At 40.4% G+C, this 14952-nt stretch overlaps 1 protein-coding gene across 1 annotated transcript; it reads left to right on the forward strand.

The window, feature by feature from the left end:
• The first annotated feature begins 4129 nt into the window (after positions 1-4129).
• On the forward strand, positions 4130-6188 carry igfbp1b (insulin-like growth factor binding protein 1b). Its single transcript, XM_084119521.1, has 4 exons — positions 4130-4549; positions 4633-4775; positions 5343-5471; positions 5554-6188. The coding sequence occupies exons 1-4, from the start codon at positions 4213-4215 to the stop codon at positions 5677-5679; spliced, it is 735 nt and encodes a 244-aa protein (XP_083975647.1). The 5' UTR covers positions 4130-4212; the 3' UTR covers positions 5680-6188.
• Positions 6189-14952: the final 8764 nt, after the last annotated feature.

Here is a 14952-nt window from a genome sequence, read left to right on the forward strand (position 1 = left end):
ACAATCTGCAAAAAGCGCTTTATAAATGAAGATGACTTGACTTAAACCGAGGAAAAGGCTGTTTTTTTTTAATCTATCATTTATCAAAAAAAATTCTAAAGAACCGTTCACACCAAGGACGATATGGACTATAATGATAAAGATATAGTTCTAAAAATCGTTCTCAATATTAAAGGGTCATGTAACCCCAAAACACATTTTTTGAGATGTGAACAGATATGTACAGGTTGCACATCACTGAAAACTTCGTTTTTCCGAGTTGAAAAGCAAAGTCGAGGCTCCATTACACATGACAGAGGCAATGTCAGGGAATGTGATGTAGAAGCACCTCTTCGGAGTGTGTGACTGGCTGCATTCAAACAACATGCGCCGCGCACGAAGTTTATTACACAGAACACAATGATGTAGATCAACAATTCAAAGAACAATGCACAAAAAAGTAACTATGCCTTTATTCTTTCAGTTAAACTGACAAATCATTTGTTCAGTGACTGTAGTGCTCGTAAATGTATTATTATTAGACCTTTTAAATGTTCTTCCGCGTTTCTCCCTCGTTCTTGTGAGTGTGTTATTTATGTAAAATGCATGCAAGGTGTTCTCAATCCGTTATTTGTGTGTGCGTGCGTGCGTGTGAGAGAGAGATTGTGTGTAAGTGTGAGAGAGTGAGTGCAAGTGTTTTGTGTTTCTACCCCTGCCGTTCCCGCACAAGGTTCAGTTCTTAAATGTGATCTAATAAAGGTAAAGAGAAGATATTAACCATATGCTGTTTATATTGCTTTTGGTAATTGGGATGAATTAAACATCTGTTGAGTATTTTAACATAAAATATTTTGATAGTGTTGAATTAAAAGCCCCAAAATGCAGCGGGTCCACCAGACCAACGAACACTGGCTGAATAACAAAACTATGAACACCACACAAGGGTTAAAGAATTGCAGAGTTCACACCACAGCTATAACGGCACAGAGAAACGATATTGTTGCAGTCACTTTTAGATTTTATCCAGCTGATGAACGATAAAAACATTGACAACCAATCAGAATCCATCCTTCTTTAACGCGCGCGAGCATTTAAAGTGATAAACAGACATGCGCTTAGAAAAAACTAAAAGATATCTTCTGCTGGTATGGGCGGCGCCAATATAGCTTTCGATACAGTTATCTTTATATTTATCATAGTTGGTGTGAACAGGCCTTAATACTGTGCAGTTTCTTCTAACATTGGAGAATGGCTTGTTAACCTGCACAGGTGAGCTCAATCATCAGCTGACCTCAGGAGGATCCGTGTGTTTGTGGCAGGTGAGACGGGTAACCGACGGGATACCGAGGATCTGTGCGGCTCACACACAGTTACAGTAAGAGTAATTGAGTGTATGTCAGGGTTAATCGTTTTCACAAACATCAAAATACAAGCTTATGCTGCTTTACCATGGTAAAACTGAGGTTAGGCTAAAGCACTGTTGCTGTTGGAAAGAAAAGTCTCTCTGTCTATTATCTGTTATTTCAACTGTTTCTCCTAGACAGAACTAAGATTAAAAGAAGAGCAAACGGGTCAATGATTTGTAAGACGACAAAGGAAAATATTTTCTTTTTATTGTGCCAAGAAATGCATTGTTTGTGTTCATGATAGTTTCATGTGTTTTCAAAATATTTTATTTTCAAGAAAAGTTTTGATTTATTATCATTAGTGACTTTTTGAAGAGTTGCACCACAAGACATTTCACAATCTGAAGCGAACTAACATTGCCCAGGCATGAAGGTCAAACGATCTGATAATTTAAGTCTCACACAATTCTCTCTATGATAGCAGTTCATGTGTTATTTCTGTGATTCTGCAGTTGCAGACATGTTTTTCAAATATTAATGTTACTTAATATTAACGCCAAGGTCATGGGTTCGATTCCCAGGGAAAACAAGAACTGATAAGAATGTAAATGTGTACCTTGAAATGCTGTGGATTAAAAAGCGTCTGCCAAATGCATAAATGTAAATGTGTGACATAATAATGTAAGATTATGTCATCCCAGCTGACAAAAAGATGTTTCAAGAGCTTTTTGCTAACATTGCCATTCAATTCTGAAAAGGTTATTTCTGAATGTTCAAAACATCCAGTTTTTTTTTATTCTTAGTTCGAAACATTCCATTTCATCATTTTGCAGACATTTTGGGAACGTTACTTTTGAATGTTCCCTGAATGTTCTGAAACGAGTACTAACATTTTAAAAAATGTTATGGGACCTAAAATGTTTCAGAAGAAAAAAACATGATGAACCATGCATAATAATGTTTTTGTGCTAACGTTTTGAGAACATTACTAATGATTACTCTATCAATTTTACAGGAAGAATGTTTGTTCATAACATTGGCAGAACCTAGTCACAACATTAGACAAAGCTCTGAGAACATTCCCCGTTAGCTGGGAAACATTATTTTCAGGAAATTAATTTTTAATTATTTCTTTCTTCATTATGATCTAAGGACAGTCGCTTCTCACTGGAGATCATGAGTTCCCTGCACACCATCTCAGAGCATGCGGAGCCGGACGAGTCTCTGGAGCTCAACTCTGGAGTTCAGCGCAAACATCAGACCGGTAAAGAGCGGCAGGCGCAGACGAGACTGACGACTGCACCAACTGCTCAAGACCCAACGAGCCTGTCACCGTCTGACCCCGCAGATCATCCGGTCCTGCACACGTCTAAGGTGACTTTACAACTTCTCTCTCTTTCTTTCTTTCTTTCTTTCTTTCTTTCTTTCTTTCTTTCTTTCTTTCTTTCTGTGAACTTATGTTCATATAGCAACACAGTTTCTACAGTAGGTTAAAGCGGTCATGGTAAATCAAAATGTCCTTGATATTTACACATACAAAAAAAACATACCTTAAAGCTAACTCCCTAGTTTAAAATATGAGGTTTTTTTTACACCCTTGTGAAACGGCTGGATTTAAATTGCCATAGTGGGCATGAAACCGAAGTTGTGCTGGACATGCGCCATCAGCCCTACTTTAGGCACAACATAAAATATTAGCAAATTGCCATGAGATTAAGTATTTCAGAGAGATGTAATCTACGATATCTGAAATCAGCCAATTAATAAGTGAAAGCATAAATCCTATTGAGGGAATATTGCAGATTCTGTTGAGCATGAAGAACACGGATGTGCTCAGACTGAGGTGTGTTTCTGCAGGGGAATCTGCCGCAGTGGCTGGTGAATCTGATGCGTGACATCGAGGAGGCCACGACACATGAGCTCACCGTCGAATAAAGAGACGCCCTGCTTTACAATGGAGGAATGAAGCTCATCGTTTACATTTGTCATTCTTTGGGTATTTTTCTTGCTAGTTAGAAAAGATGAAGGCAGAAGTTTAATTTTCCTTCTCCGGTCCACTGTTTTCGTTCTTCTTGCACAATCTATGGGTGAAATGTGTGTGTGGGTGGGATGTAAATGATTTGCTCATGGTGTGTGTGTGCGTATAGGCACCCATGAGCCTACAGTGATCCTGAAGAGCATCAACCTGACAAACAACACTTGAACTCATGTGCTCCTCATTTAAGGCTTACTGGAATATACTGGAATAAACTAAAATGTTCAAGCCATTTTTTAAACCTGTAGTGTCTGTTGTCTTCAAACTAGTTTGACCTATTGGTTGATCTCCTGCAAGAGATCTTGTGATGTCCAAAGTTGGACTAATACTACACTAGGATCTGTTAATTACTGTGCGGCGCCTCATGGCAAACATGTTATGATTGCTGAAGAGCTCACAGTAACCCGTCCTGTTATGCAACGACCTCATGACCTTGTTTTTGTGACCTAACTCAAAGTGTGTCAGTCAAAAACACATCTTTGAGATATGCTCACATAAGTGCTATTGTGTAAGTAGTGGATTGAATCTGTTATATGAGTAATGTATTATAAACAGCAGCATAACGAGCCTGTAATTGGTGGAGCGGGAAACAAATTGTCAATCCATGTTGCGGAGGAATGGGTTCAGCACACTTCGTTCTGGAGTAAATATTGACATCTACGCAACCGGAGTAAACCCATGCACTGAAAAAAACAGCAGCATTAATACAGATGACGAGTGTGTCAATGATTAACCGCTCTGAGGTCATCATGTCACAGCATAAAAACACGGCGCACATCCCCAGAGAACCAGATCTGACACACACAGCAGCAGATATTAGTTTCAGTGCGACACACAGCTTGTTGTTCTGCTATGAGAGGTCCGTGTGTGTTTGTAATGTTGGTGAGCGTCCTGGTCCGTCCGGCGGATCTTTCCCCCGTGGTCGGGCCTGAACCCATCCGCTGCGCTCCATGCTCACCGGAGCAGCTCGCCGCCTGTCCTGCCGTGTCCCCGGGCTGTCCCGAGGTCCTGCGAGAGCCGGGCTGTGGATGCTGCTCGTCCTGCGCCCTGAAGAGGGGAGACTCCTGTGGTGTCTACACGGCTCACTGCGGCACCGGCTTGCGTTGCGTCCCGAGGCCCGGCGACCCGCGGCCACTCCACGCTTTGACCCGCGGCCAAGCCGTCTGCACCGAGTACGAGCCGACGGAAGGTACGTTTCAGTGAACATCTGCTTTCCAGAGGTCAGTTTTCACTGGAGAGAAACTCATGTTTGTGTCTAAATTGCCTTTCTAGAGGACACGGACATCACGTCTGATCAGGGCTCGCTGCAGTACCTGCTGGGACTCAACAGGCCACTCGACCCGCAGGACGCGGCCGAGGCACAGGAGAGCATCAAGGCCAAAGTCAACGCCATCCGAAAGAAACTGATCCAACAGGTACTGAACCGAGCGCCAACCATTACATTTACAAGACATTTTACTGGCTGAAGCCATTGAGTTTCTACATGTTTAAAACAGAATGCTTTGTATTTCGACCAAAAGATTTATTTATTTGATTGCATCTTTTTTTAAAAAAATTAAGTAATCATATTTTCAAAATGCATTTTTTCAAATGGCTTTGAATCAGATCATTCTCTTCATTGACTAAACAAATGTATTCAGTTAAAAGGTATGAACATGGTTTAAATATGGCTAGCTGTGGACCAAGCCATATTTAGTTATTTAAAATGTATGAGATTGAAACAAATTTGATTTATTGATGATAAATATATAAACCTGGTTACCAGAAATGTAACCCGTTGACGGACAAATATGCATCAAATTAATTTTATTACTTTATGTTAAAACTTTGTTTTCCACTGAGTGAAAATTTCACTTGCAATTTAAATCCTCAAATCTTACATTTAGGCCTGATTTGGTTTGTCATTCCCAAGCTTGTATGTTTTGGATGAACCACCCCGTTTACTGTTGAATGTTTCTGTGATGCTTCTTTCGCTGGTCTAGGGTCCGTGTCACACTGAGCTTCACGCCTCTCTGGACGTCATCGCACAATCACAGCAGACGTTAGGAGAGAAGTTCACAAGCTTTTACCTCCCCAACTGTGATAGGCACGGATTCTACAAGGCCAAACAGGTATCTCTTCTCTATCCTAATGACATCTGACCCTACAGAGGCACGCTAGCCCTAAAATGCTCTTGTTTTATCTCTCTGTCAGTGCGACACGTCTCTCGTCGGCCAGCCTCCACACTGCTGGTGTGTGTCTTCCTGGAGTGGGAAGAGGATCTCAGGCACTGATGGTTTATCGGCTGATTCCCAGTGTCATCAGGAGCTCATGCACTGAAGCCTTCACTGGAGGACCATACCCTTAACTTATGTTTCCTTCCATACCATATCAACACCTATTTATTCTTATGTATAGCTCTTACATGGTCTTAATATTTATTAACTAGTTTTATATTAACTAGTATTATAAGTTGGTCAAATGACAAGTCTGTAATTCTGCCTCAGTCTTTGTTCACTGTGGTTTAATTCATTATAACCATGTTTGCACAGCAAGTATCCAGGATTATCTTGTTCGGACACTGTAAACATGTAGTCTGTAAACAGTTTTAGCCTGTAAGACTGTTTATTATTGTAATATTATTATGTAAGCTAAACTTTAATTGTTTTATTTCATTTCACTATGTATTTAAAACAGATGTCTACCTCACATTAGACACAACGTCTTTATGGACTCCCTGAATATTTAATGTGCTGCTGTATTTATTCTGAAACTATTGTTTTATTGTATATACATGTAATATACTGTATATTTCCTCAAAAGTTTGTTCAATAAAATGTTAGAGATTGCACAGGACTGTTCTGTAAAAACACTTTGGGCTGAGAATGTTTAGTGTTATTTCTATATTGTTTATTGTTGTTGTATAATCTGAATAACACTGATTATTGAGATGCAGGACAAAAAACCTTATTTATCTACAAATAGTTTTTAATATATAAACATTCCCACTCTGAATTTAAGCCAAGATGATCTGATTAATGCAATACCCTGATATACTTCAGGTGAAATCGAAGAACGAACTGGTGTGATGCAATTTTGAACAAAACCAGGCCAAAACTAAGTTCATTTGGAGTTTCTTGAGTTCAGAAGAGTTTACTGATGCAAAGTTTTAAAGTTTTGCTCCAACTGCTAAACCCCTTGGTCACTGGTCTGTGGTGATGATGTAATGGGTGGGCGTGGCTCTGAGTCTCCACCTTCTTTTAGGTCAACTTTTTCTTTGGCTCATTTCTTCAGTTCAGTTTGTCGAGGTCAGACGTGAGTAAACATATGAACACACTGATAATCTGCTTTATATTAGAAACTGAAGTTGCAATTCTGATTGAAAGCAACACTGATCATTTAGCAGACTATTTTATCCAAAGTGATTTACAAATGAGGAAAGCAATCAAACCAACAATAGGGCAGCAATATGCAAGTGCTATGACCAATCACGGTTAATCCAGCACAGTACACATAGTTATTGCCGAAAAAGATGCTTAATGTTTAATATATACTCGGCTCGTATTTTTTCACGGCCTGACGAAACATAATTACAAAACATCTCGGGTTACGACTGTAACCCCTTGTTCCCTGAGAACGAGACACTGCGTCGCTGACGACAATATGGAGAACGCCTCTCAGTGTAGTGCGTCTGAACAATTATTAGAACTATTAGTTAATGTGTTCATGACCTCAAGGCTAGATTATTGTAATGCTCTACTGGGTGGTTGCCCTGCACGCTTAATAAACAAACTACAGCTGGTCCAAAACGCAGCAGCTCGAGTTCTTACCAGAACCAGGAAGTATGACCATATTAGCCCGGTTCTGTCAACACTGCATTGGCTGCCTATTAAACATCGCATACATTTTAAAATATTGCTGATTACTTACAAAGCACTAAATGGTTTAGCTCCGCAGTACTTGAGCGAGCTCTTAACGCATTATAGTCCTTCACGTCTATTGCGATCTCAAAATTCCGGCCATTTGATAATACCTAGAATATCAAAATCGACTGCTGGCGGGAGATCCTTTTCCTATTTAGCACCAAAACTAGAATATCAAAACTATGACCTGCTTCAACTCCCCCCCCCCCCCACCATATGTCAGCCTGATGTATCCCAATCTTCAAGCAGAAGGAGCTGAATGAAATGAACTTAATGATATCAATGCACAATCTGACATGTGATGCAGCCTGAATCATAATCACACTGTGTCCGTTCGTTTGGCCAGAGGAGAACTGTTCCGCCTGGATTCTCCCAAGGTCATTTCTCCATTTCTGTCACCTGATGGGGTTTGTGTTCCTTTGGCTTGCTTAACTGGGGACACTTTATGTTCAACAATATTATTGATTTTCCTGCACTGGCACTATCGGATGAGAACTGAACTGAGCTGGAGGATGACATCACGGTTTTGTGCAGAACTGCTTTGAAACAAGCTGTACTGTATAAACCGCTGTATAAACAAAGGTGACTTAGTGTCTTGATTTTAACAACTTTAATAGTTGACACAAACAGCAGGATCAATGAAACATGGATGTCTGCAGCTATTGATGGATGCTGCAGGTATTTACATCATTTAAACATGTTCACGTAATCATTGAATGGAGTAGTTAATAAACATGTTTGGTTCGCTGTCCTTGGTGGAGCGCTCGAGCTTAAAGGGATACTTCAGGATTTAGCATTAAGCTTTGTATTAGTAGAAAACCTGTAGTATTTTCGAATTACCATGCTTTCCACCCTCATATCCCCCTGAGACAAGAGATTTATGTATTTTTTGTCTGGAAAAAATCTTCCGATGACGCAAAAATCGTCATTTTGCGTCATCGGAGGATTTTCTGGCCAGAGGCGAGAGACTACAGCCATTAGGAGGAGCTGTTCTGCATGTTTTCAACCCGCCCATAGAGGGATCTCACTCACAGAATGTACACAGTGTCAGCCGTCTTTCTTTGGAAGCTAAGCTAGCAGGCTCTTGTTCTGTGGAGAAAGCTGAATAGTAGGAGAAAGGTGAGTAAGTAGGGGTTAGCGTTACCATCCTCCTTTTCCCGGACTTGTCCTGCGGGCGAGATCGTTCAAAATGTCCTGGATTCAGCTTTTGCGTTCTGCGGTCACCATTCATTGTTTACATGCACACCTTTTGTTTCAATCTAACTGAATTCATTCCGATCGGTGAATCTGAATGTAGTGTTTACATGAACGCTAAACAAGTGATCGGTTGATGTGCGTTTTACCATTGCTAAGAAAATTTCCACTCCTCCGTGAGAGATTCTAGACCCGGCGTGTCTCAGTAATGACGCCACCGGCCTCGCGCCGTTCTCCCGCGGCCGTCAGCCTCGTCCTGCTCGCCACAGTAAACATGATGAATGAATGGCGACTGTAGAACGCAAAAGCTGAATCCCAGACATTTTGGGCGATCTCTAAATCCCAGGAAAACTCATCACGGAGTCTCAATAGTAGCCTAGCCTTGTTGTTTCAACTGCGCTCTCTTACCGGTAGGCGTGGCTTGGGAGTGGCCTCCTAGGGCAGCGAAACAAGTGCATTCTGGGAGTTGTTGTCTTTCATCCACATAAGCCAAAAATACATTTTCTGGCTTTTCTCAGTCTAGAAAGCTCCAAATTCAAAAATTTCTTCACATTTCTTCTACTTAAATGACCTATTTTAAAAACACATTAATCTTCCCAGAGGTGAAGTATCCCTTTAAGACTTGACCCGAAACCCGAAGTACTGATGCTGGAAAACTGTCACAGGATTGAGATATATATCCTCTGATGCTGAGTGGCTTGATTAAATGAACATATTCCTCCTGAATCTGCATTATAAACTCCATTTTTTGAGTTTATGTGTTCTTGTAATATTTGAATGGAGTCTAGATATGGCATTTAGACAATGAATTGGAGTGTTGTGTGAGCAGGATTTAGATTATTAAAATGGTTTAATGACACAGATTGTGTTTTTTTTTTAGTTTATTAACCATCTGGGGTCTGAGAGTGTTTTTGGGCCCTGGAGAATTTTTGACATGCCCTGACATTTTTTGCTTTTTTCAGTTACTTATAAACATATTAATGTCTAAAGTCTCATTACACTGGATTTGAGTGTGTCTGTAATACAGGTTGGATAAGAGAATGTGGTATGGTTGGATGGGAGTGGACAGGTTGAAAATGTAAAGGCTGGTGCAAAACAATTTGAAAGGGACGAATCAAAAGAGCCAACCATAAAGCATGATTTCACTTCTTGTCGTAAGAGATTGTCTACTGTAGCAGGTTCGGCGAGTGTGGTTTGTACTGTAGGTTATTACAAATAATGCTTGAGGAGTGCAAGCACTCTAGTCCGGGGTTAAAAACGTATTTGAGAGCAGATAGCGAATAGTTAGTAAAGTGGTTGTCAGGGTAATTAGATAATTCCACAGCAAGATAAGGAATACTGACAGGAGTAGAAAGATGTTTTTCAAAATCTTTATTTTTGTCATCTTTCAAGGCAGGACATATGGAGCGGGTGTAATCACGGCCTCAGTAATTAAAGACATGAAGCTGCCTAGTAAATTTTACATCATTTAAATTTTACAAACCTGTTGGCCTGAAAAATAAAAGAGCTACTCTGAATTACTGGAAGTGATGGCGGGGCATGGGACGTAGCTTGTAGATTTTGACTGGCTGAAATCTGGACCTGACGGGATTTCTGGATTGATCTTTGGACAAAGAGTATAGAAGTGTCAAGAGGCGAAACTCCGTTGCAGTTTTGACAACAATCGCTAGATGGCGCTGCTGTCGCCATTTTGGACTGAACCAACGGCTTTACCGTTAGCACAACTACCATATACACTACTACAGCATTAACATTATGTCTGGAAATAATTGAAAACAAAGAAAACAGTGTTCTGCCATCAACTGCAACAACTACCAGTGTACCACCAATCAACTAGCATTTCATAGATTCCCCAAAGATCTAGAGAGGTGAAGTAGGAAAGGTTAAAGTGAGCTAACGTCAACGATAACAGGTGCTGTAACGTTAATGTAAGCTATCCCATAACCGCAGTAACAGTTTGCTAACGTTATGTATTTGGTCGAAATTGAGTCAAGACTCGAAATGGGCTTTTTAAATCGCATATTTTCAGAGAATTATGAACACCTAACCTGGCAAATGACCGCTTTATTAATTCATTGTTATTACTAAATTAACCCTTTAACTGTCACCGACCCCCAATAATGCTTTGGAATATAGCTGAAACTGAAACTATACAAACTGATGTTTCTACCAATCTTTCATGATTTTTCATGTTTATTGCTATTTCAATGTTAGCCACTAGCAAACATTTTAGCCTACCTGCTCCCTTGAAGGCAATATCCACTCTGACAACTTTATGATAATCCGATTTATGATCCTGTTGAAGTTTCTTCAGCTCCAGTAAAGTTAAAGTTAACGTTAATGTTACCGACAGTTAGTTAGGTGCACTCCGAAAAGTGAAATTAATGAAATTACGTACAACATTTTGAAGGTGTGCCAGAGGGGTGCAGAACCTGAGGAATGCTACATTGACAGGGATAAGCTCCCAGCAGCTCCATCAGAGCTACAGGGTGTGCAGTGCACATTTCCACCCCAGCCAGTTTAAAAGGCCATCAGATGTGTATGTATAATTGAAAATATAGTAATAGTATATAAGCATAGAATACTGATATTGAAATGTATGTTATAAACATCAAAGATTTCATTATAAAAATAGCCATGCAGGATTGAACTGGAATGCAGTGCCCACTATGGTTAATGCCCCTAACCCACCGCCACCACTGGACATAGTGCACAAGAGAAAACCACCAAAGACACACCAGGAGTTGCCACCAAAGAAACGTAAGAGTCTATATTATGTTACAGGTTGACTTGTTCTCAGTCTTAATGTCTATCAAATAGTATCAACATCTTGTTCTGCTGTTGAATAATTTAATGTTTTTTTTTTTTTGCTGTAAAATTATTCAATTATGATCTAAGTTACAAATATTTTTTTTACAGGGAAACAGAGTCACACCACTGGTCCATTTTTTGAGGAACATAGCTTGCCTGATGATGATGCTGTCGCAGGTCCTTCGTCGCCACCATCATAACCAGATAATAATGCTGTCGCAGGACCTTTATTACCACCACCAATGCAACCAGACCTGACAGGCGCTACTAAAAAACATTCTATGAATATCATGTCTCTGAAGTCACAGATATGCAAGCTGAAGGCAAAAGTAAGGGACCTCACTCGCCAGAAGACCAGCAAGACGGATGTGATATATGAACTGAAGAGACAGTTACCAGCCAAGTCTTATGCTTTTTTCAGCACTCAGTTACGGATGTGCCAGCGCAAGGCTAATGGTTTCTGTTGGACCGTTCAAGACAAAGCCTTTTTCTTGTCTCTCCTGCATGCCAGTCCCAAGTGTTATCGGCTACTCTGCAAAGTCTTTTCGATGCCATCTGTCCGCACACTGCAGAAGGTCATTAAGTCTCTTGATTTCAAACCTGGTTTTAATCAAAGCATTCTGTCCACCATAAAGAAGGCAATGGAGACGATGAAGTCCAGGGACAAGGTATGTGCCATCATCACCGACGAGATGTCCCTCAAACAGGCAGTCCATTATGATGAGCCTGCAGATAGAGTTAAAGGCTTTGAGGATCTTGGAAAAAGTCATCGTAGTCCATTTGTGGCCAACTATGCCTCAGCATTTATGGTAAGAGGTCTTTTCCGGAAGTAGAAGCAACTGTTTGGATATTGCTTCACAAGTGGGCCCATACCACATTCCCGGCTTCAGTCATTGCTGCTTGAGAGAATTTGTGAGCTGAGGTAGGCTGGAATGGAGTGCATAGTCTTCATTTGTGACCAGGGTGCCTCTAATCGTGCCTGATGGCCTCTTTGATTGCTTCCCAGCGCCTCAATTTTGGTATTAGTTTGAATTGGGGCACACCTTTGTTAAAACACTTAGGAATTTAAAATGGTTGTAATTGTAATAAAAGGTTGTAATTGTAATTATTGTATTTAGCATGGTGGTGTGTATGTTTGTTTCAGCTCGTGGCAGTAATCATGACAATCCTGATTCTGTCCAGTTTGAATGTGAATATCGGGCCGTGGCCACAGGACTGATGTTTAACAACTCTGAAAAGACCAACTGTGAGCAAGATCTTGACACCTTCCTACTGCAGTTCAGCACATATGCCTCCCAGGAGAGTCCCCAGGTCATCATTGACACAGAGATGGTTCTGAAAGAACATGACTTGACTACAGTAGAGTGGCTGCAGATAGTGGGGTGGCTGAGAGAGGTGGGGATAACACTGTCAATACACAGACAGTGTTGTAATGTGAGAGATAGAGGACCAAAAAGCGAGATTCACAATAATTCAGTCTTTAATGGAAATGAGAAGCGAATCACTGAATCAATAAGGAACATAAATCTTCTCAGGAGAAGTCAGAACAGTCAAACAGAAAACTTTGCTCGTAGAAATGGAACATAAACTGCAGGTAGCAAATAACTTATTCCTTGAACTCTTGATGCGCAGCAATGCGTTAGGCGAAGTAGAGGACCCAGTGGAGACTGCAGTGAGAGGCGAAGCCCGCCGAGAGAGAAGGTACCGTAGACTGGATACCGCGCCTGGTCAGGAACTCAGCGTCTGAATTGGCAGGGCAGAGTTCAGTGAGCGTGCAAGAGAATGGATAAGTCTACTGGCTCGAGGAGAGGCTTCCACACGAATCAGACAGGACAGGACAGGACAGGACAGGACAGGACAGGACAGGACAGGACAGGACAGGACAGGACAGGACAGGACAGGACAGGACAGGACAGGACAGGACAGGCTCAATTCGACAAGAGAGGTAAGAGAAACGTCGTCTGCATTGATAGCTTGGAATAAACTGACAAAGAGGCAGAGAAGGAGAGGGTTAGAAATAGCAGGAAGCATCAGGGGGAAAGGAGAAACAGGTGAGATGATAGAGTAGAGATTAAGGTAAATGGGAACAGCTGGAACTGATGAGGCTAAAGTGATGGTGTAGTGAATGAGTGTGAAGTGTGGCCACAAGAGGGAGACAGAGAAGGGAGGAACCCGGATCATGACAGCCAGTGTTATCCCCACCAAACAAAACCATGCTATGGAGACCATGGTAAGTAATGTTTTTTTTTTTTACTTTGTATATTAACATTGCTAATTAACTACTAATGTTTGCTTATATTTTATTATACATAAAGAAGATACGATGAATTACACCGAGGTCAGGGAGAGAGAGGTTCCCTTGATCTATGAATCAGAGAGACCAGAGAGAATGCTCAGGCAGGACAAGCCGTCTACCTCTAGTAATGCTCAAGGGCCAGTTGTTCAAAGGTAAGCTTATCGGATTTTGGTTATCGGATTGGATCAAATCTTGAAAAGAGGGAAAGAAGGAATCTGAAATCAGATTAGATCATGGAATCCAATCCTAGTTTTAATCTGGATCAAACCTTCAGTTTGTGTTGTTCAAAACTTGTCAGTAGGATTTGGATAACTTTGATCCAAAAAAACAGGATCATCCTGATCCCAGCAGGGGGTAGGATTTCAAGGTGGAAAAAGAAAATGTAGTAAAACTTTAAAATTGGTCAAATAATACATTTGTATTATTTAGTGTATATACTTTTATTTATATTTTGCACTTGACTTGTGTAACCGTTTTAACAGTGATAAAGTAGACATAGGCTACCAATTAAGCTATTCAGTATTGTATAGTAAAGTAAAAATAAAATAAAAATGATCTTGTCCCCATGAAAAAATCACCCAAACAGATTTCAATAACAAACAAAAATAATATATTCCATTTTTCTGTCATTCATCTCCGTATATTAATTTCAAAGAAACAATCATCAGAGATGAAGAAGAACCCTGAAAATTCTTTATTTTGTTAACTATTGGACATTTAGCCATTTTATGTTTTCAAAATATCCACAATGTATTTGTTAATGTATATATGTGTGTTTTATTTGTTGTGGCTCAGATGAGGGGTCATAAAAGAAATTATGAATGGAAGTGGATGTTTATGTTATTTTTGTGTTTTGTCTCAAAATAAGAAACACTTACAGTGACCCCATGTTGGCTCTTCTGCCTGTTCTTCACATCGCTGGTCGCCCACATTGTGATATGTTGTCCCATTTAGAGCACTGGTAATCCGGATTTGGCAATCTTGAAAACTGTGTATCTGGATCAGGGTGATCCAGTCCAATGCTGCTTTGAAAAAACGGCATAAAAGTAAGACGGATTACCTGATCCTGAACAAGAAAAAATGGGATTTCCAAATTCGGATAATTTTGATCCAGATTAAATGTTTTGAACAACTGGCCCCAGGATCTCAAAATTCAAGGAAAGGGCTCAGCCAGGACCAGCTATCTCCAAGAACATGATGTCTTGGCAACTCAGAATCAGACCTGGTTTATGAAAAAAAAAAAAAATCGCTTTGGTTAACACAGGGGTCGGCAACCCAAAATGTTGAAAGAGCCATATTGGACCAAAAAAAACCCAAAACAAATCTGTCTTGAGCATACCTGTCAAGTTTTGGATTTGAAAATAAGGGAAATTTTCCGGCACCCACCGC

Source organism: Abramis brama (assembly GCF_963993115.1).
Source record: "Abramis brama genome assembly, chromosome: 7".
NCBI classification, from domain to species: Eukaryota; Metazoa; Chordata; class Actinopteri; order Cypriniformes; family Leuciscidae; genus Abramis; species Abramis brama.

What these genes read in the sequence shown, in the direction of transcription:
- igfbp1b (XM_084119521.1), top strand. Translation starts at nt 4,213, where the DNA reads ATGAGAGGTCCGTGTGTGTTTGTAATGTTGGTGAGCGTCCTGGTCCGT. An exon ending in CGAGTACGAGCCGACGGAAG is followed by an intron (nt 4,550 to 4,632) that starts GTACGTTTCAGT and finishes TTGCCTTTCTAG; the next exon opens with AGGACACGGACATCACGTCT. An exon ending in GATTCTACAAGGCCAAACAG is followed by an intron (nt 5,472 to 5,553) that starts GTATCTCTTCTC and finishes TCTCTCTGTCAG; the next exon opens with TGCGACACGTCTCTCGTCGG.